The sequence below is a fragment of the Calonectris borealis genome, chromosome 11 (genome assembly GCF_964195595.1).
Source record: "Calonectris borealis chromosome 11, bCalBor7.hap1.2, whole genome shotgun sequence".
NCBI lineage: Eukaryota > Metazoa > Chordata > Aves > Procellariiformes > Procellariidae > Calonectris > Calonectris borealis.
In genome coordinates, this window is record NC_134322.1 from 11,232,315 (window position 1) to 11,254,257 (window position 21,943).

At 40.1% G+C, this 21,943-nt stretch overlaps 1 protein-coding gene across 4 annotated transcripts; it reads right to left on the reverse strand.

Annotated features, from left to right (window-relative positions):
* Positions 1-177: 177 nt before the first annotated feature.
* TM6SF1 (transmembrane 6 superfamily member 1) lies at positions 178-21,563 on the reverse strand. Of its 4 annotated transcripts, none has more exons than XM_075159959.1 (10): positions 21,360-21,563; positions 19,039-19,142; positions 17,603-17,700; positions 16,513-16,616; positions 15,554-15,636; positions 14,325-14,446; positions 9,597-9,701; positions 7,365-7,457; positions 6,225-6,344; positions 178-553 (listed from the first exon to the last, which is right to left on the reverse strand). In XM_075159959.1, exons 1-10 carry the CDS (start codon positions 21,449-21,451, stop codon positions 362-364), a joined length of 1,113 nt encoding a protein of 370 aa, XP_075016060.1. In that variant the 5' UTR covers positions 21,452-21,563; the 3' UTR covers positions 178-361. The 4 variants fall into 4 exon arrangements, with proteins under 4 accessions (XP_075016060.1, XP_075016063.1, XP_075016061.1 ...); XM_075159962.1 differs by lacking the exon at positions 21,360-21,563 and adding an exon at positions 20,200-20,271; XM_075159960.1 differs by lacking the exon at positions 7,365-7,457 and having other exon boundaries at positions 21,360-21,547.
* Positions 21,564-21,943: the final 380 nt, after the last annotated feature.

Consider the following 21,943-nt stretch of genomic DNA (forward strand, 5'->3'; position numbering starts at 1 on the left):
CAGTAGCTCTGATCTGCTAGCACTGATATTCTTCAGTGTGTGGAGGCTAAACACTGACATCATTATTATTATTTAACTTCATGCAGTATTTCTAAAACTGTCAAAGCAGCTTACTTAAAAATAGCTACGTGAACTAGCAACTCCACTGCAGCGCAAAGTCAAAATGTTGAGAAGTGGTACTGAAGGCAGTTGTCTTTATTTTCCCTTTTTGAGTAGGATAAACAAAACAGACTGTGCAACTTTACACAATTGTGCAATTTTACACATCTTACACGCTTCATTTGGGTTCCACTTGAGCAGTTCAATTACATCCCAACCCAATTATATACAGAGCCAAAAAGAGGAGCTGAAAACAGTTGTGCTATTCCGTTTTTTCTTCTTGTTTTGTTTTCATAAAAAACTCTGGCTTGTTGACACACCTGTAAGCCAACAGCTGGGGAAGAATCCCATACATTATGTTCAATATCAGAAAAAACTGTTTTGCTTCTTCAGGGACTCTGTAGATGTAAGGAGTTCGAGCATGAAGAGAAGCACCAATATGGGAAAATTGAGCCTGTGGTGTGTATATAACGTATATATTAAAAAAAGGTAAAGTTGATGTATATTTTGGAAAGACAGCATAATCTGCATGCAAGTATGCATCTCCAGTGACATTTTCCAAGCCAGCCCTTTTATTCCAGAATTATCCATCATACTTTCGCACAGCGGTATAAAAATACAGTCTAAACTAAGGTCATTAATATCTTGGTATAAGAGTCATACGAGGAACTGTCAGTACCATGGTAGGAGGTTTATTTTATGCACCTGGTGGCACTGATCTTTACATCAGTATAGGATTTCACCCGTGGCTTATAGGTAATTCTTCATGCAACAGGGTCCATGATCGTTCCCCAGGCAAATGGCCACTGAAGTGTGCATCACCGCTGGGATCTGCACCCCTGAGCCTCCGCCCAGTAGTGGGGGTAGGACTCGCACCCACCTACCGAGGAATGTTGTGTTTGGCATCAAGGGGAAGCAGACAGACACTCACTCTGAATAAAGTTAGAAAATAAAAACTTGGAAGCTATGTTAGTTCTGGTTTTGTTTTTTTTTTTTAATCTTAAACCCAGTCTTCCAGATTCTGATCCCAGAACTCCTGATGATTTCAGAAAACGTCAGCAATATTTGGCTTTTGGGCTGGGGGCGGTTCTGAAGTATAGGTTAAGTTTACAGTGAAGGTTATATGCAAAGACAAGCTTGCTGGGCTGAAGCATATTTTTAGCATAAACAAACATTTAAAGATAGAAGCGTCAGGATAGTCACTGTCTTTTGTCTCCATCTGTTACCTGCTATTTCAAGCCACAGCTTGTTCACATTAACTATTGTGTGTCCAATTTTTTTATTATTAGTTAGGTAGTTAGCAGTGGAGGAGATCTGAGAAGATAAACATCAATTTGATCGTAAGCAGAGCAGGAGAAAGGGACACCAGGATTTTAGTAATGCAGAGGAGTACACTATGGCCAAATCACGTCCCCTGTTCTGGCTTCAGCAGGAGTTATTTTGGACTCACAAAGAACACAGTTCTGTTCACGGTTAGCGAAGTAGAAAGTGAAATACAGCGCAGGTGTTCTAATACACACCCCTCTGGCAAAAGGTTAGGCTGAGACCATACATCAGAACAGAAAAGGAAATCAGTTTTCAGGTGAGTCTAACCACCTGCGCTTTCAGGGAGAGCTGATCTAGCAAACCTGAGTCAGGAAACGAAGTAATCAAAGAAACCAAATACAAACACACTTCAGCAGAGTGCCACTTAGCCTGTTTCTGTAAATAGCTATTACACAGTAAACAGATGTTCAGTGGCATGCTATCAGCGGCCTTTTGTATCAGCCTCATAATTCAGGCTGTCTCTTGCAGCCTGTTTGTTCTCACCTGTCTCAGGCAGGAGCCGCCTGTGGCACCTGGGTGGCCTGTGCGCAGGTGCCTGCTGCCTTCCCTCGCCTGGGGAGCCATCTCCGCCCAGGCAGCCAGGGCGTTGGTGCTCAGCAGCAGAGACCTCTCCTTATACGAGGCAGCCAAGCAGCCAGCCAGCCACCACCAGGCTTCAGGTAGGAGGTTTGGGGTTGTCTAATGTTCACCTAGGCACTAACAGCCTCCGGGTAGTATGTTAGAGCCTCTTCTGGGGGGGACAAGCTATGTACTTCTCTGTGGAGGATTGCAAGGCCTGCCTGTCTCCAAGAGTGGCCAGCTGTGCATCATAGTAAGTTGATAGTAAATTCATAGTAAGTTCATAGTAAGCCTTGTCAGAAAGAGCTGTAAGGGACTGCTGCTGGGAGACCCAGAACTCCCACAGCCTCCTAGATGCCTTTGAAGATCTAAGCCTTATTGTGTGGTCTTGTCTCTTACAAGAGTTGTGGCAGGTTAGTGAGCTTTGAGCATTATAAAAAGCAGAAACATTTTGTTCTATTTGTAGCCCATGAAGATTTTTACTAGCTAATGATGCACCATATAATGAAGTTACTGTTTATTAGACTTGTTTTTCAATATAACACATTGCTTTTTCCTTTCATTATCAGGGAGGATATTTAGGTCTGTTAAAGTCACTTTTCTTTTTTTAATTTGATTTGCCTCTGTGGAAATTGTGTTATGTCTTTAATTTCATGTGTTTCCTTTCCATGACCGTACTCTGCTTCTGGTTTTTAGTTTTTGGTTGGTTTTGGTTTTTTTTCTTCTTTCCTCCTCTTTTTTTGTCCCCCTTGGGGCAGGGGGATGTCTCAAAAGCAGACCTCTCACTCACCAGTAGCCCAGGCCTGCTCTTCTTTCAAGTACCAGGCAGACTTGCACCAAATCCATAATTTTCAGCAGTAAGACAAAAGCCGTTAGTTCCTGCACATCACTGTGCCTGTTGTGCGACAGGCCGGCATTGCGGTAAACAGGAGCAACCTAGAGCCTGTTGTGTTACCTCGCCGTGATCAGGTCCTCTCAGCGAATAAGCCATTCCTTGGTGCTTTCTGTTATTCAACCCTCTCTAAGTGGAGAATTTTGAGGATCAAACCCCTAGACCTTGGCTGAGAAACCAACCAAATGAGATGCTGCAGGTAAACTTCTAAGGTAGCCTTATCTGTTTAACACACAGCCTTTAACCTCGAAGCCTCAGCCAGTCTGCTGATCAGGCCGTCCCACAGCAACTGGAAGCTGCCTGGTGCTGGACGTGGCACTGCTCAACTTGACAACTGCGATTTGCATACGCCTGCTACTCAGTAAGCTTCTTGTCTGTATGAAATAGTTTGGGTTTGGATTTTTTTTTACAAGATTTTTTGCCTGTAGCCTAATCATAAGCAATACTTCAAATATTTCTTACCCTGCAGTCAAGAAAGCCCTCCAGCTAGGGACAGAGAAGGGCCTGGAAAAAGGTTAGGAGTCCTTCTTCATTCTGTGCCTTTTCTCTAAAACTGACCAAAATCAGGCAAAGACTGTAACTGATTTTGGAGGAGTTTGGACCAGGTCTCAAGAGCCTAGGGAAAGCCATCAAATAGAGTGGGGAGAGAGTAACCTAGAAAAATATGTTCCTTAGGTTTAGGTTCTCTTGTAGACAAGAGGCACTGCAGAAACTAGCCACCAAAAATTGCAGGATTAAGGAAAACACTTAGATGGAGAAGGAGTAGAGAAAAACTTTCTACATTTGAAAAAATGGGGAAGCGGGCTCTGGAGAGCTGGTGAGACTGAGCTGGTTTTGGATAGCAAGGCTATGGCTCTTCGTCCCTTCTCATGTGGCTCACTTGCATAGGGAAATAGCAATTTAATCAAGTTCAGAGACTATTCCAACCTTTTTGTATAATCAAAGCTCCTGGTACTTCAGTCGTGTGACATTTAAAGAGCTCTTCGTGAAGCTTCAGAAAGTCTAATAAGGGTTACAACCTGGTTTTGGAGTGTGAATGTTAGTAACAGAGTAATTCAAGCTGAGCGCTATATGTAATTCTGAAAAACAGGAAATACTTCTCTGTGTGTGTGAAAGGCTAGGCACTTTAAGAGGTTCTTAGTTTGATGCATCACATGGTATTTACAAGACAGACTTGTCTTTGTAAAAAGTACATACTTCATAATGACAGAAATAAAAATAATTAAAATCCCCACATTCCCCATCTATAGGAGCAGTGTTCATTCCCAGGGGCAATGCCCACTGTTTTCATCATTAGATATTTACTTTTTTTGGACCTTTGTGCATAACAGAGAGCGTTTTACATGTGTTTCAGTAACTACCTATGTTCTAATTATCAGTTACAAGTGTTTTAACTTGAGAAAACAGTAGACAAACCTGGAAATGTGTTTTGTGCCTCAAAATGACCAAAACCAAAAATAATATAGAAGTGAGCCCTCAATTCATTGTCACACACACTTCGTCCCAGGTTGCTCACAGTTCACCAAGTCCAAATCAATTAAATCATGTTCAGTTGTGGGATGACTGAAGTTCATTCTGCAGTGCACTAAAGTCAAAACTACAAAACCCCCCAAACTTAAATAGATGTTTCTTGAATCAGGATAAAATGTGGCGAGTGTGCAGCAACATACAGTTCTCTTCAGCAGTTAATTTTTGTCAGCCCATGGTTTTTGCTTGTGTCTAGGACAAGCTTCAAAGAGTAAGATGGGAAATTTTGAGTGTTAGCTTTGGGTAGCTTTTCTTCTCCTTATCTAATATGTAAATCAACATTATCCTGAAGCCAAACGACAAGGGACAACAGAGGGGTTCTAGGCTTCAGTAACAAAATGCTGCATGTATTAATCATACAGTGAAAAGGTACAAAGTGCCATTAAAAAAAAAAAGTTTGTTATGGGAAACATTTTAAAAAACAAACCAACCAACCCTAATAAACCAAAACCAACCAACCAAAAATCATCACCAATCTGAGGGGCTGAGCTTCTTGGTAAATTTGCAAGGTTGTTGTAGTCAGCACACTCTGACTTCTGGTTTACTTTTCTTTGTGCTAAATAATCTTTGAAGGGGCGGTTTCTTTCCTGACTGTCTGGGGAATTAATGAAACCTGAGTAATCTGTCAGTAGAGAGAGGTTCCTGACACTGGCTTGCCTACTTTAGCTAGCTTGTGCTTTTTTTAGATTAGATTTGGGCCAAACACAGTTGTATGATATTTATGATACCTTTTGAGCATTTAAACCTCCTCATTACATGTTTGCGGATACTGTTTTGATACAATTTGGTGATTCAAGATCCTCTATAAACTGGTGTGTTCAAAAACAAAAAAAGTCATATTCTCTGCGATAGTTGCTCACAAATAGAAAATAAACTGTCACTCCCCCCATCCTTACTGGGCAGTTAAGCTGGATTGTAGTTTGTATCCATGACTGTTGTCTCTGGCCTGGGAAACAAAGTGTTTGTCAAACAAACAGCGGTACCTGAATTACACTTATTGCCATGTCCCTGTGTTCTCATTATTGTTGCAGGATTATGTGCATATTCTCTGCATCTGGATGCTCAGAGCACATTTCATTTCTTACATACAGTACACATCAATTGTCACTGTCTCAACTGTTAAATGGTCATCTATATGTCATGAGAAGTCATTTACTAGTTCCTTTTGAATTTTTTTGTTTTGGCCAGTCTTCTCATAACCATCAGTGCCATCTAGTAATTAACTACAGTTGCTTATTTAAGAGAATCAGAACAGAATTAATTAAGAAAGTATGATCATTGGTCTGCCTTTGGCAACACGAGCATGTCTCAGTGTTACTGTGGTTTGTGGCCCCGGAGGTTCGCAGTGTTAAATCAACATCATCAACTGATATTGTTCATTTTATGTGACTAGTAGATACTTTTTTCCATTTCTCTTTTTCAGACTACCTAGTTGGCCAAAACATATTACAGAAACAATGTATTTTACTGTTTTGTTGTGTTTTGGGTTTTTTTACATGGTTGACTGTTACAGCTTTAATACAGGTTTCCTTCAGGATCTCAGCTAAAGAGTGCATGGTGCTTTATAAGGCTTAAATGAGCCCAATGAAAAGGTTCTGAAGAAGGAGAGAAGTCTACTAAAGCAAGAATGCAGTCATTAGAGACATATAATAGGTTTGATTCTCCACTGCCTTAAATTAGTTTTTTACAGATATAAAAGGTGACCTGAGTTACAATGGCATAAAACCTGCATGAGAAGATCAAGCCCTGGGCCCCTTATTTACTCCATAGGTCTCTACTTATTAACTTGTAATTCAAGAGTGAACATTTTACAAAGAAATACCTGAGCTAGTCCTCCAGCATGTATAAGGGTTAAATCGGGCATCCAGGAACAACCAGGCACCAGTAGGCCATACAGAGCAATCACATAGTATGGCACAGAGTAGAACATGTATGCCAGCATCTGCATTTTAAACAGAAATATTAGTTGCTTTGCAGTGTGAGGGAGATGCATTTAAAAATTAGCCAGCTGCTGACTGAGGTTTTGAGACTATTCAAAACTACACTCCTGGCAGCAATGATTCCCAGACCTTTTTGCAGTTATAACTTCTTTGAGAAAAGAATTTCACACCTCGATGCTATTGACTGCATCCAGCTACCCTAAGGCCTCCACTAATATTGATGGCTGTTGTCTTTTCGCCCCATCCAAATCCACATCCCAGGACACCTTTTCCTACCCCTTGTCATCTTGAGACCATGCCAATAAGCGTGGCTTGACCTAACTCGGTGTCCAACACAACACATGTGTCCATTTCTCAAGCTCCATTGCACTTTCAGTTGGGAGGTGCGAGATACACCCAAGCCACCCTTCTCCCAGAAAGAACAGGTCCAGCGGAGATATATGGGTTCTGCTCATTGCCTCCCTTATGAATCCTCTTATAATTTCAGGACCTGCCCCCATGCAGCAGCCAGGGTTACAAAAGAATGGCAACCTTGCAAATACTACAAAACTAAAGCACAACATTCCCTCATCTGCAATGCTTGTGTAAATAGGGTTTGCAAAAAAAAAAAAAAAAAGTGTCACGTTTCAAGGAGTGTGTCACTGGTGACAGAAGCGAACATGAGCTTAAGGAATCTAGTCCTACTACACTCCTTTTTGCTCCATTATTCCAAACTGAAAGTCTACTTTGCCCTTCTAAGGAAGGGGAATGATCATAAAAAGCATGCAGATATGTTTCATGGGATATATTAAAAGAAGGCTCAGTAATTAGGACATGTAACTCTAGGTAACTGATTTGAATCCAAGTTCATTTATCACAACAAAGACTTGGTACCCTGTAATGGCTGTAGTAGAAAATACGAAATACTGTTTAACTTGCCATGAACAAATACTTCCCTTATTGATCTTGTCATCTGTGAAACCCATGGCTTCATCTTTATGCCAGTTAACAAATCACTCCATGCTCCACAGTCAATGCTTTACCTGAAGCTTAGGATAGGCAGCAGGATCTTTTATATAAGGCTCGTGAAGTTGAATATATAGCCGGCAGAGTTCAGCAGGGCAATCCAGAGCAATCTAAGAAGAATTTTTAAAACTTCCCGTGAACAAAGACTTGTTCTAAAGTGAGCTAACCTGATACCTGTTACCAGCCCTAAAGATTCACTAGTGGTCTGCAGCACTGCTATCCTGGAGGCTTGCTCAAAATCTATTGCAAAGATGATCCATTTGATCACCAGTTAAAAAGCAAATGCAGCCTCCTCTCAGCTCCTGCTCAGAGGGTTTGCGAGGAAATGCTGACAGCCTGCTTTAAAGATTTTGGCTAGAAGAGAATTCAGTTAGTTGGCTATGCTGTAGTAAAAGTATAATCGCTATTGATTTGCTCTGATAAACAGACTTTGATCCCAACCAATGAACTTTGCAATGGAAAATTGCCCAAACAGTGGAAACTTCAGGTTAAGCACCCCATTTTAGGATAGCAAGCTATGGATGTAGTCCAAGAAAAGAGTTGCATTGTGGCAAGGTAGCAGTGGAGAGCAATGCAGAGACACAGGTGTTACTTAAAATAATAATAATAATTTTTTAAAAAGAGTAGCAAAGGATAGATTATTGGATTTTACATTCCTATACAAAGAACAAAGTTCCCAATAAACATGGAGAGAGACCCAGTTGCAAAAGCAGTTCCTCTTCATAGAAGCCCTTGAAGCTACTACAAAAAATACTATTCTAAAATGAGTTAGCAATCTGTGTCAACAGCCGTCACTCTAAGTGTTTTATGGCGAGGTATCGTTAATGCCTAAGTTACAGGACTGAACAGTAAGTTTTGCACAACTTAATTTCATGTGTATTTATTGTATGACTTTGAGGGGAAATGCAAAGATTTACAACAGTGGATATTCCTCCCTGTTCTTTTCCATCATGGGCATCCAAGGAGGAGGTCTGGATAGGCTATAATGGATTATGTTTTATTAGCTTTTTCACAAAATCTTGGTTACTGCAGCTTACACAGAGATGTTCAGTTGATCTCTGTATGTATAAGTAAGGCCAGTAAGCAGTTCCTGTTTGGTAAAGGAAATACATAAGGAAATGACGACACTCTCAAAATCAACAAAAAAATTCCTCTGAGAAATGAAGAAGTGGGATTGCAGAACCAAGTTAGATGTAGAGCATAAGATTTACATTTCCCACAGTGAAATTACAGGTAAAACAGCTGATTAACCTGCAGCTGATTAACCACTGCATCAGTGGTTCTCTAAAGTAGCATGATCTATAAGAAATAAGCAGTCTGTGACAAGTTAGAAGCAAAAAATATTTTTGAGAGGCAAGTTTTCAGAGAAACAGCAGCAGATGACGGACTAATGTGAGCAGCAGAACTACAAAAGGACAATATGCGCTAGGTAAATAAAATGTCGCTTGGGTACTTATTGTCACCTCTTACTTGAATTATTCTAGACAGGATCAGATCTACAAATCAAGCAAGCAGGCGGTTGTCTAAGGCACTTAAACATTTGAGTTCACTGAATGACATACAACTTCCTTTCCGCTTAAGACAGAAAATGCTTTAGAGTTGACAAAGGACTAGATTTACCTATTACTGGATTTATCTACTTCAAGTATTTTGAGTTCTGATTCATTCCCTCAGAAATTTTAATTCAATCAACTATGCTTAAAAAGCAAACGTTTAAAAAAAATCAGCTTTTGGTAAGTAGAAATAACAAGTGTTGTTCAGGTAATGTGGATAAGTCTGTTTTTTTTTTTCCTTCAGGTGGAAATGTTCTCCTCTATCTCATGCAGTGTAAACTAACTTGGTTTCCTATATAATTTTAACTATGCATCTCTGTTTAGAAAAACATGAATACAGATTTAATTTAGTTGGTTTGTCTCCATGTTCTTGGCCATAAATGTAACACCAAACCAATGAAAACAGTTTTAGGTCATGTTGATCTGTACTTGGGATGCTATTTACTCTTGTGGTTGTGCACCTGCTTTCTTTTGAAAAACATACTTTACACAGGGCAAAATGCAGAAGCAAAGCACCACTAATTATTATAAATAATCAATTTGCCCTTTGTATATCTAAGGCCTATTCCAACCCTGAAAGTCACAGGATTTCCCTTGACCAAAATGTGCATACTTTTTCACACAGACACAATGATTTCAAATTTAAAAGTTTGACTGAAAATTAGAGGCCAGAATATTAAAATATCTTCAACTTACCATGCCCCTAAATATGCAAAACCCCGTTGCTAGAATGAGGTATGCAGCTAACATTAAATCTATTGGTCGTCTTAAGAGTCCTTTCTTCTGGACTTCCTGAACCACCTGCAACACAGAATATGTTTAGTAAGTACATCCCGGTTCCACGTGACATGTATTTTAACTCCAGATCAGTCACTACAAGTGAAGTGGTGAAACATTATGATAGAAGCACTTAGTTCTCAGTTACATTACCCTATTTATCCGCTGATTTCAGAGACAGAAAGATTTCCACATCTAAAAAGGTGACTTCAGACTTTATAGGATGCAGTAAGGAAAATTAATTTGAATAAACTCTAGAAATGCATAGATCCAACTAAAGCCACTTCAATACAGATTAGTTTACTTTCAAAGCAACCTAAATCAAATGAACACTACTCTAACTCTGAAATCACATAAGGCTTTAAAGCAGCGTAACTAACTTCTTCAAAGTTGCGTCTTTTGTTAATTGGAATGAATTAATTTTCCTGAATGTCCCTATGTAGAAAAGCTTTGGAAACATAGGTTTGTCTCAAACATTTGAAGTTGAATCTAATACACTTTGTAAAAGGACTGTTTGGAGGGACAGCAAAATGAGGGTCCATCTCATTATTGACAGTGAATGCTGGTTTTCAGCAGCCTGTGACACTATTGAAATTAATGGAATATCACTGGCATAAAATAAAAGCTTTTTTGTGGCCAGTTGAGTTCTCTGCTGAGTTCAGTGAGCAAATAATATATCTTAAAATATAATGCAAAAATAGAGAATGAAATGTGTGTGTGTGTATGGAACGTGGAAAATCCTCCTTTCATTCTTTTATTACTGTATGCGATGGATTCCTCTGACGGGCACTGGAGCACTTCTCAGCATCTCGATCTGATCTGTTCTGTACCTCCTTTCCTCAGCCTCAAAACAGGAATCCCTGTGCTGCACTGTGTGGGCAGATGTGAGGGGTTCACATTCTATGGTAGCCAAGGTCAGATAACATGGAAGATGGCTTGGAGGAACCAAAGTCATCTCTTTGCCTACATGGTAAAACTGAAAAGACCCATGGAAATGATTCAAGGTACACTTTCAGCACTGTGTAGTCACAGACAAAATTATAAGCACATGAGAGTATCCTTCTGTAGTTCAGAGGGAAAACTTCCCCATTTATATGTGTTACTCATTTCCTCTTCCTTTTTATTAGCCGAGTGTTGGCATGCAGACAGCAAAAGAAAAACCTGATTTCCTTCCTGTTATACGCTTGCGGAATTGTCTCCAAAGCACAAAACAATAATTAGGATGTAGAGGCACAGTTAAAAGCACTCAGGATCAAGGTACTCACAATAAAGTTATTGAAACAGGAGAACTGACCTTGCAAGCATAATTCCTGAGTAAGAACTGCAAGATCTGAATTGTAGTTTAACAAAAATAAGGCTATTTTAAACACATAGGCCATCCCTTTCATAAAACTATTTCTCTTTTAAAGGATCTTTTTCAGGGGAAAAAAAAGTGACACCTTTGTTTTTCAAACACAAAGAACAGGTCTGTTTTGGCAGTATGGTGTCACTTCACAGTATTTAAAGTACTAGTGTAGGAATTTTTATAGTATTACCTGCAAAGAATGTCTATGTTCTAATACTTATTCCTATGAAAGACAAAGGCCTCCCATGGCTGCTGAGTTGCAAGTCATTTTCAGATATAGACTACCTAAGCATAATGGAAAGTTGGAGGGTTGATATATTTTCTTTCCACTTTTGTCTAAGTATGAAGCTTTTTTTTATATATATGTGTGTGTGTGTGTGTGTATCACTCCTCCTTTCAAAAGGTATATTAAATGAATGTGCGTATTTACTGTGATCACAAAGCTACAATAGAACTTTGTACTTAGAGGTTTTGGAGACAAAGCCAATGTTAGTGGAAACAACCTTTGGTGCAGTACGAGTTTGTGAAATTGCCAAGGTACAGAAAACTCGCAGCTTTTTTCTCTATGCATACATTTATGCAAACAAAATGAAAATGCAAAGCATAGGAAAAAAAAAAGCAGAAGCAAGAATTCGAAAGACAGTATGCACTTTGCTGACAGACCTCAGCTACGTAGTAATTTTGCCTTACCATTCTTTTACACAGCAAAGTCACGTCAATACACGTTCAAATGAATTACGTGTTAAGTACACTGGCCGAGTAGAGATGACCTGCCACAGGTTTCCCATTTATTGCAAACAACATCGAACTCTGCACAGATCTCGCCAACCCTGCTGTTTCTTTTGTGTAGCAAGGAAGTGTGTAGGCATGCTTTGCAGTTTCTCTCACTTCCAGGAAAAAGCTGTTTTCTATAACTTCTGAGAGGCTCCTTACATGATCAGTTTTAAGGAAGCGGAATAATCTTGTGTGCTGTCCATAGAAGTCAGTCCCTTCAGAATTCATGTGCAAATCTGAATTTATATGTATTAATTCTGTTAATGAGTTTTACATGACATTAACTTTTCTGAGCTGACATACTTGTAGATAAATCCACTGGCTTTGTAAACACGGCAGCACAGCTTGGTTTGATTCTAAAAGAGGGCATAACTCCATTCCTTTTTTTTTTTAGCTAACTGGTTTATAATAATATTATAGCAATGAATACCTTGACCAACAGAATATACCTTGCTTCCATTGCTTTCATGTAAGTATTTTTCTATATACTTCCACTATCATGTTTAAAAGCATTATTACATTTTCTTCCTAAATCTTTTAATAATCTATTTAATATCTTTAATAATAATAAGTCTGAATAATAATAGCTAAAAAAAGTTCAATTTTACAGCTAGTTGTAAATGATGTATTGAAAGAGAACTAAATATTTTCAGGACTTACAATGATTAGCTAACTGATTAATAGCATTACACACAATTATTTCCTGGAAACAATATTTAATTTAGGACTGAGAGAGTTGTATAAAAAATAAGAAAAATTCATGAGTAGTTGTGTTAAGATTTAAAGGCATTTTGAGGTATATAGTTATTGAACCCAGGTATTTATGCTCAGATATGGAGCATAAATTAGCTGTGAAGATAAAATACAACTTCTAAAAAAGAAATTACTTAGGAAGGGTAGGAGGCCCCAGTGAAAGGAATCAAGGCTTTTTCTATGACCTTTTGAGCAAGGAAGTTTAGGTTTACAAGAAAGGATTCGCTAAGAAGTGCAATGTTAAATTTTCAGACCACCAGCTTTTTATGCACTATCTTTTTGAAATAGAATTTAAAAACTAAGTTTCTCTGCAATATATACCAAAGTAAAATACCAAACCTAGGTAAGCAGTTTAGCTCCTGATAAGCATAGGAGACATGGCTATATTTCAGCAAATAAGCAGTCCATCACTTATTTTCCATAATAGCAATTTCTGTGGTGTTCTCAGTACTAAGAAAACAAATGGAAACCTTCATCCATCCTCCAGGCAAAGGATGTTTTCACTAATATATATAGCAAAAATCGCCATCACTACCTTTAACTACATTTAACTTCTCTACCCTGATGACTCTAAAGAATGTGTTTCTGGTGAGAATTAGTGACACCTTTAAGTAAATCAGCTCACATTGCTTTGGGATGGGACATGTGGTTTCCTATAAGCCTATGCAGGAGGCTAGAAGAGGGTTTGGCACCTGAAGTCTCCCTAATTTGCCTTTCATAGGGATTTGCCCTAAAAGTGGTGATTCTGTAGCAGTTCTTCAAACTTCAGGAGGTATGAACATCTGTCTATACCCCTCTTTCCTACTGAAGAATCATGGATGGATGGCTGAATGTTATCTTTCATACATTTCTGGGAAAGTCTACCAGTGCATCATCTGCTGTTATTCTATGCCATAGGCTACGCCCCTTGCACACTGACTGCCTATTAGCTACGGAATAGGAACTAACTCCTTCATCTGTGTCTATGTTTTCAGTTACAGAACGAACCTGACTGAGACTCAGGAGCTCTTGTGATGCAAAAATATTAATTGATTATATTACAACTGATATGGTGTGCTGTGGCAATAAACTGGCTTGCTTATAGCAACAAAGAGTTAAAGATCTGTTCTGTGCTTTGTACTGCAGGGATTTTTTTTTTTTATAAAACAGTGCATAAACTATTATTGCATTTTTGATGGCTTAGTTAACCTTATTACAGCCTAACTATTAAATTCAAAGGCAAAGGTCTAAAGAGTTTTAAGTAAACATTATTTTTACGGATTTTTTTTTTATAAGTAAAAGGTATGTAAATAATTTTCATATCAATTAATGTACAATGTCTTACCTCTAGAATCTAATATTGCAGAATGCACATACAAAAAATTATTAAATTACATGAAATCTGTAAGTCATCTGCAGAAGAATACTTTCCTGCAGAGCTTCTATAAGGATTTTGTGGTGCTTTATGAAGCTGGTATATGTCAGTATTTTCATCAGCTAAGAAATTGAAACAGTCAGAAACTGCATAGATAGAGGGTAGTAACACAATTACACCTAAAAATGAGTTCTTTACTCTAAACATGAGATTCTTTTGCTTTTTCTTTATCCCACCATAACGAAATGGTCCTTCAGAATAGATATTTTTACAGTGTCTACACGCCCTGCAGCAATTGTCATAACAGTGAACAGTTACAGTGCATTCCACACTCACGGAGGGACCTATAAAACTCAGTAGAAACAGCAAGCATATTTCAGTTTCCCTAATTGTAGCCAACACTTAAATACAATAATATTACCTTGACTGGAGTGTCATGAGTCACCGAAGGTTGGTTATAAATTCTGAACCCAGCCCATATGGGAAGGCAAATATATGGTACACTTAAGAAAAAAGCAGGACACACTTTTGTTCCGTATTTGCCTGTTAAAAAACAATTATAAGATGTATGAGAATTTTTAAGCTGTGTTGCAGAAGAGTTAAAAAATATCCTACGTAATGTCAAACCTGAACCAGGTATGGTAATGTAAACAAAAAACATTAGAAATTGCTGTTAAAGCAACATACAAATATTGTTGAAAATCATGTGCTCAATAGTGGTAGAGTCACAGGTGACAGAGCGCCTATCACCCATTTCGGAAATTAGGGGTTTTTTCAGGGGACATGAAACCACCTCAGTCACTCTGCACTAGGTAATCCTATAGGATGGGACAGTTTTGAAATCTCTTAATGGAACCTGCTTCAAATAGTGACATCATTCTTTAAAAAAATGGAAAAAAGGAATGTATCCGTTTTTTAAGATCTGATATTGCATTTGTTTTCCAAAGTCATAAAAAGCGGGGCCATAGCGAACTTTTCTAAAGCTGACTACAGGATTTGGACACGTGAACATTTTTCTCAGTTGAACACTTGTCAAATTTGCATTAATTTAAGCTTTGCTAAAAAGGAAATCTTGAATTGAGGAGGGTGGCACTCTTAAAGCACCACCTGCCAGTAATAATGATGTAAATTTTTTTATTACAATTCTCAACCTCTAGCAGCACAGCTATGCACTGATTTATGTTAGCAATCTAGGAATATTAAATTTATTTGAATATAGACTAACCTCCAGATTTCACTTTTAAAGGTGATTTGGATGCCTCTTCTAAGCTGCTTGAAAGTCAGACTATTAAGTAAATTGGAAATTTTATGCAAAGTAAGATTTATATTTTTATGATACTAAGAGACAGTTATTGTCTCATTGCTTAAATTAAACCTAGTGTGGATGAAAACCTTATGGGTATAACAAAATACAATTTTTTTTTCCTTGAGAGCAATGTAAATGGAAAGTTTTTTTTTTCCTGGTCTCCATCTTCCCTTCCTCATATTTAAGTTTTGAAATATCTTGCACGTCTTTACTGATATTCCTAAAATTTCTCTTTCATAGTATTACAGAAAGGAACCAATACTGCAGTAAAATATAGATAGCCTAATGATGAATTTAGAAAATGCTTCACAGGAAAAACCTAGTCATATAACTTATGTCCTTACCCACAATGTTTCCAGGCATAAAGACAATGATGCTCATGATAATGGAACCTAGCCAGTAGAGGCCAATGGTTCTATAGCTTTGTCTGTTTAAAAAAGAAAACAAGACGTAATTATTGCACCATCCCTAAAAATCCCCTACCCAAATCACCCTCATATATTATACTAATTGCCATGGTTGTATCTTAATAAGTAAAGGTTTTAAGATCTGTACCACAAGTCAACAGTGGATTCTTGCCTCTGAGAGGGGGGTATGGAGAAATCCTACATTCATGTGTGAGAAGGTTATCACATGAACAGTACAGGATTTGTGCATATTCAGTTATTTGCTGTTATGTTTCACTCATCTGAAGGCTGACTGCATGATTTTGCACATCACAGGTTGTACAAGACTATAAAAGAATTAATAATTAATAATTAATTTCAATCTATTAATGCTTCTATTACCAGCAAGTACATTAGCTTTAAATACTTATGTTCTCAAACTCTTCACTCAACAGCACGAAACATAAGAATCTCTACAAATAACCATTTTCTCTTAAACTGCATGATGCTCTCTAACATGGATGAGAGATCATCATCATGCTAAGCAATATATTATTCCTATCATAAATATGTTATTTGAAAAAAAAAATGTTTTTTTCACACATGGTTTTAACGTGCATCATCTTTAAGCTTTCCTTTTAACTAACACAAAGCATGCAGATGGGCTGTGCTCTGCTGCAGAGTGAAGAAGACAGACTACAACTCAAAGCATTTGCTGGGCTTATTCAGCTGAGAGAAAGGGTAACTCGGTGAGGGTACAATTCCTGAAAGTAATGAAATTTTAATAGCGTTGCTTTGGCCTAAGACATGAAACAGTCCTGAAACAAAAATCTAAATACTACATAGAAAAGAAAGCCCTTTGTAGGTTATGTGAGCATGCAAGCAAAGTAAACAGTACACAAATCAAAATTACTTACTCCCATGCAATAGCTGCCACCATCAACAGATACATCAGATAATGAACGGAGCCATCCCAATAGCAGATCACATGGCCATATGCAGTGTTCAGATATGGTTCACCCTAGGGAACATTTATTTTTAAAAAGATGCAGTGATTAGAGGAAGAAAAACAAATAATTAATAAAGAACAGCAGGAAACAATCTCAGAAAAGTAACTGATGTTCTTTCAATCCAGAGGTACATTTTTTGACTGACAATACACGTTTCCAAGCACAAACCTGATTTAAGTAGGATCAGGTATAATTAAATCAGTTCTATAGTTGCAAAATAGGGTGCAAGATGGAAGGGAAAACTCCTATGTATGACTGTCGGCATTGTTCTGCTACATTATGGAAATCTTACTTTTCCATATTTTAGTGATAAAAGCTACAAAATAAAGATACATTTAACACAGATATATTTATCTTTTTAACAAAGATATATTTAGCAACCTAGAAATCTACAACAGCATTGAATATATTGATGACAACGTATAACCTTGTAAGGTCCAACTCATTTCACGCCAAAGTTCATGGAATCTTTTCAATGACTTCAGTGACTTTCATATCAAGCTCTTACTGAGCTATTTTTGGTGGATGTTGATATTCAGCAGCCAACAGATTCTGCTGACTAGGTATCTGGCATCATCATTTTTTAACTCTACTTTAATTCCTTTTAGAAAAGTGATTAGGCAAAAATAAAGGAACAATTTTGTTTCTTTCTTGGTAACACATTTAGGTACTGCAGTACTCATCCACTCCAGAATGCTGAATATCTATGGCTTTCTGCAAATGTGTACAGTCTATTCAATTCCCACAGGAGTTAATACAGAAAGCATTACTTCAACTAAATGAAATAACGGAGCTTGAAAGGTATGCTATTTTTTCCAAATGAATCAGTGATTTCAAGTCAATGAAGGTTTTGTCCATAACAATAATGAAACAGGTCAATGTCCAAATTCAAGACCTTTTTGAATGTGTTAGTGGCTGGTTTTTTCTGTGACAAATACTCTAACATCTATTTATAGTACAGATTTTGTTTACATTTGTAAGCCAAACAATTGTTTACCTCTCTCAAGTAATGAGTCATGAATCCATCAATAATTCCATCCTGTTCCAGTCCAATTATTAGATTCACAACACTGGTAAAGGCAAATACAGCATAAACTGTAGTAAGGTAAAGGGAAAAAAATTAATAAATGAATAAAAGACTTGGAATCATGCAGTTACTTCACAGTCCGATAAATTCAGTCAGGCAGAAATCTATTGAACTAGATGCATCTACTCTGAGGTCACAGATATTTAACATACAATATGACTTTCCCAGAGAGCTTAATATTTTTCAGTTAGTGGTTAGTCAACAAAGTTCTTAGGAAGCTTTTCTTAGGAACATGGAATTCCATAGAGCTGTAGGCACAGCCTCCATAGAAAGTCAGTGTCTGCAGAAAGGACTATGTAGCCTTTCAAAAATCTTCCTCACACAAAGCAGACTATAGTATCTCTTGGAAAGGGGAAAGGACAACAAAAAGGAGGCGGAGAAGGAAATGTGACTTGCCGTTTTTAAAGGTGAGCAAGGCAAACTGCATTAGCCACGGCAGTCCATAGAAGACCTATCTGGCAAGTTAGCGAGTCACTCCTTTGAGACAGGAAATTTATTTGCGGTAGGTTTATGTTATTTATTTCCTTTGACTTCAGCGTGAACTGAGAGTTCCCGACCTCACACAGAACTGGGGACAGACACCTACAAGTTGTAATGAGGAGCAAGACAGAGGGCAAATACAAGTGGTTTGTACCCTGCTTTGCCTATGGGCCCATCTTGCAAAATTTCCAGCTCAAGGGAGCTGTTGTGCCAGCCACAGGCACAACAGCAGTGTTTTTTCTAGATTTTTGCTATAAGGTAATCTACACCTAAGGTTTCCTTTTAAAAAGTATCCAATGTATCTATTCTTTTATGGCAAAGTACCAATATAGAAATGCTTCTGTGAGTCTCCAGACAGCCTGAGCCAGGAACTGGGGAGGTTTCACAAAGGTGAGTTAACACAGAAACTTAACGAAAATGGGAGAATTAAGGAATTCAATCATAGGAAGATTCAAATCATGGAGGCTGTTGATCCAAAATATCATAAAATCCCAAATGAATCTGCTCAGGATGAAATATATGCGAGGTCTACTGCGGTGCCCAAGCCCTGCTACAAAGAGGATCTTGACAGAGCAGGTATGACCATATTTCAAACACTTTCACAGTGTTATTCTTATTCTTTTCAAATAGGAAACCTGGCTTGTCCCGAAGCTGGATCTCCTATTTAAGAAGAATAAAAAGGTTCAAACGAACATTATTTCTCCTCCTTTTTACCCAGTCTTTCTTTCCTTCTTGTCTCCTCAGCACCTCACCAGACTGGGTTCTGAAACCATGCCTTAAATGTTCAATCTGAAATAACCATAATATATTATCATTTATATAAATTAACACTTTCTGAATTTAGCTTCATTGTTACCAAGACATACCATAAAACAGTGGGTCTTTTGGTGGTTTTCTTTTGACAAGAACACGAGCCAACAGAGCAATAAAAACCAGAACCAGCAATCCAACTGCAACAATTGCCCAGGAACTGTAACAGTATTAAAAAGAAAAAGAATTTAAAAGAAAGACAGAGAAAGAGACAGGATTTTGCTTCTTCAGCTTTTCTTATAAGCTATCCTCAAATGCACATACTCTTAAAAAGACTTTAAAAGGCTGTTTTTAAAGTCCATCACATAGTCTGTCATAGTATTAATTTTATAGTTTTGCAGAATTTATGTGCCTGTCTTTTCACATGCAATCATCTAAAAAAAGAAAATACGAAAATAGCTAGATAAACAACATATCCAGGAGTCTAGATTTGTCTGACTAAAATCAGTTTTCATACTGGTATCTGCAAAAATAAACAAAACCGATGGAAAACTTAAAGGCCAACGAGAGGTGAAAGTCACAAACACAGAGATTTCAAGGCCAGAAAGGATCATTAGGGACATTTAGTCTAACCTCAGCAATAAATTGTCTACTCAGGAAATTACATATTCGCAAATAAAACACATCAGTCCCATGGAACAGGAGTAGCAGTGTGGAGTGCCTATGATGGATCTAGGTTTAATTTCCAGTTTTGGAAGTGCTACCAAAGGTTTCTCCAGCCCTATAAGGCAGGATCGCCTGGGGGGGGTCAGCAACCACTGCAGGTAGGCTTGGCAGAAAAGACCTTTTCTCTGAAGACAGGGCTATAATGATAATGCATGTGAAGTGGTGGTGGAGGAAAGCACAAAAATCTTTGGCACAAAGCAAATTTGTCTCCTTCCCCAAGAAAATGCAAGTTAAGGAAATCAGGTGGAAATTGGGTTATAGCTCTAAGTGCTTAAATTGTATCTAGTTCTCTTTAAAACAGACTCTCCTCCTGTCTTCACTTCTGTGCTTGTGTATAGGGAAAAAAAGGAAGGGAAAGTTAATTAAAGTCCAGAAGCATAAGCTAAAAATATTTGGTACGTGATTTTATAGATAATATCACTCTGTGTGTCAAGAAAACACATTGTGTACAAACAAATAATACTATGACAATTTCAGCCTTAGTGAAACTTGACTTAAAATTATTGCAAAAATTTGCAAGATCAACTATTTCAGAATATATACACACATACTTTCTGAGTCAGGATGAGCAGTGCTAGCCTGTTGATTTATTTTATGGTTTGATTCTTCTGCTCGTCTGTTTTCTCAGTGATTAATTTCTTCATGCCATTACAGCTGTTAATATTGCAGTGACTTTTCACTGCAGTCTATCAATTTGAAATAAATATTGGCAATGAATCAAGTAAGTCAACATGTGTTATTCAGCATTTCTCTAGCAGTGAGAAACAAAAAATTAAGTTATCGGCCAGAAGGAGGAAAATGAAGAAGGAACAGATGTAGCAAAGCCTTAAAAACATGCAGCAAATATTTGTGCGGTAAAGTTGCAAAACGCCCCAGGCTGTGAGATCACAAAATACCACACAGACCTTTAAGTACATTGTTTTTATCATGAGGAAAGACTTTTCTTTTCTAGACCTGCGGTTTGTCCTGGGATCCTATTTTTCTGGCAGAGCGAGGGCGTATGGACATTTTCAGTTAAAACTCGCACGTCTTACGGGGTGCCTGAACCGTGCGGCTCCGGAGCCTTCTGGGGCTGGTGAGTTCTTCCATTCGTTTTTAAGTAGAATTGAATTGTGTTTGTGAATGCCTTGACAGGGGAGCCGGAGGGAGGCCGCGGAGCCCCGGGACAGCCCCCAGCGCCCGCTGCCCCGGGGTTCAAGGCACGGTGCGGGGCCGGGCGATACCTTCCGCGCTGGTTTGTCCTTTCGGCGTTACCAGCCAGCCCCCGCGGTGACCCGAGCTCCGGGGACGCCGGGACACGCTTCAGGTGATGCGAAACCGGCAGTTTTGAGGGCCCTGGGGTGAGCGGCCAGGCTGGGCTCCCGCGCCAGGAGCCCCGCTCACGTCTCCCCGGTTGCATCCCGGCACGGCTCCCGTTAGAGGACGTGGGCAGGACCCGGGGCTCTTTCCCCGCTGCCGCCGCGCTCCCGCCTGAGCCGCTCCCCGCCGGCGCCCGGCTGCCCGCGGCGAGGCCCGACCCCCGCCGTCCGCTGCCCCGCTCCGCCTCCCGCCCCGTCCCGCTCAGCCCCGCGGCCGCAGTCCCCCTCTCCCTGCGCCGCCGCTAAAAATACCCGCCGGGCTCCCCTGGCCGCCCGCACCTCCCTCACCCCCGCCGCCCGCCCGCTCCCCTCCCCTCCCGCAGGCGGGAGCCGCCCGGCCTCGCCCGCCTCACCTGCCGTCGGCCGCCAGGCAGTTGAAGAGGTACGTGACGGGGATGGCGGTGAGGGAGAGGACGAAGACGCCGGTGGCCGCCGAGGCGCTCATCCCCGCGGCGGGAGGCGGCAGCCGCCCTCTGCGCCCCGAGGCGAGCGCCGCGCCTTGCCCGAGGCGCCGCCTCGCCTCAGCCCTTGACGCCCCGCGGAGGGGCGCCCGCCCGCCCGCGGCCCCGCCGGCCTCTGCCCGCCGCTCGCCGCCCCGCCGCCCGCCCCATCGCCGGCGCGCGCCCCGCGGCGGGCCGCCCCCTCCCGCCCCGCGCGGGAAAGGTTAAATCCGCCTCAGAAACCGGAGCCGCCCGTCGCCCCTCGGGCGGCGCGGGGGGGGCGCGGGGCTTTCCGCCTGCCCCGGGGCTGGCCCCGCTCCCCCTCGCCCCTGCCCCGGAGGGGACTGCCCGAGAGGCGAAGTGGCGCCGAGCCATGATGCCGGGGGTGGTGCCGCCCGCGCGGGGGGCCAGCACCGCGGCGGCAGGGAAGGGGGCTCCTCCGCGGGGGGCCAGCGAACGAGAGCGGCGAAATGCCAAGTGGATGCTGTAGCAGGCGG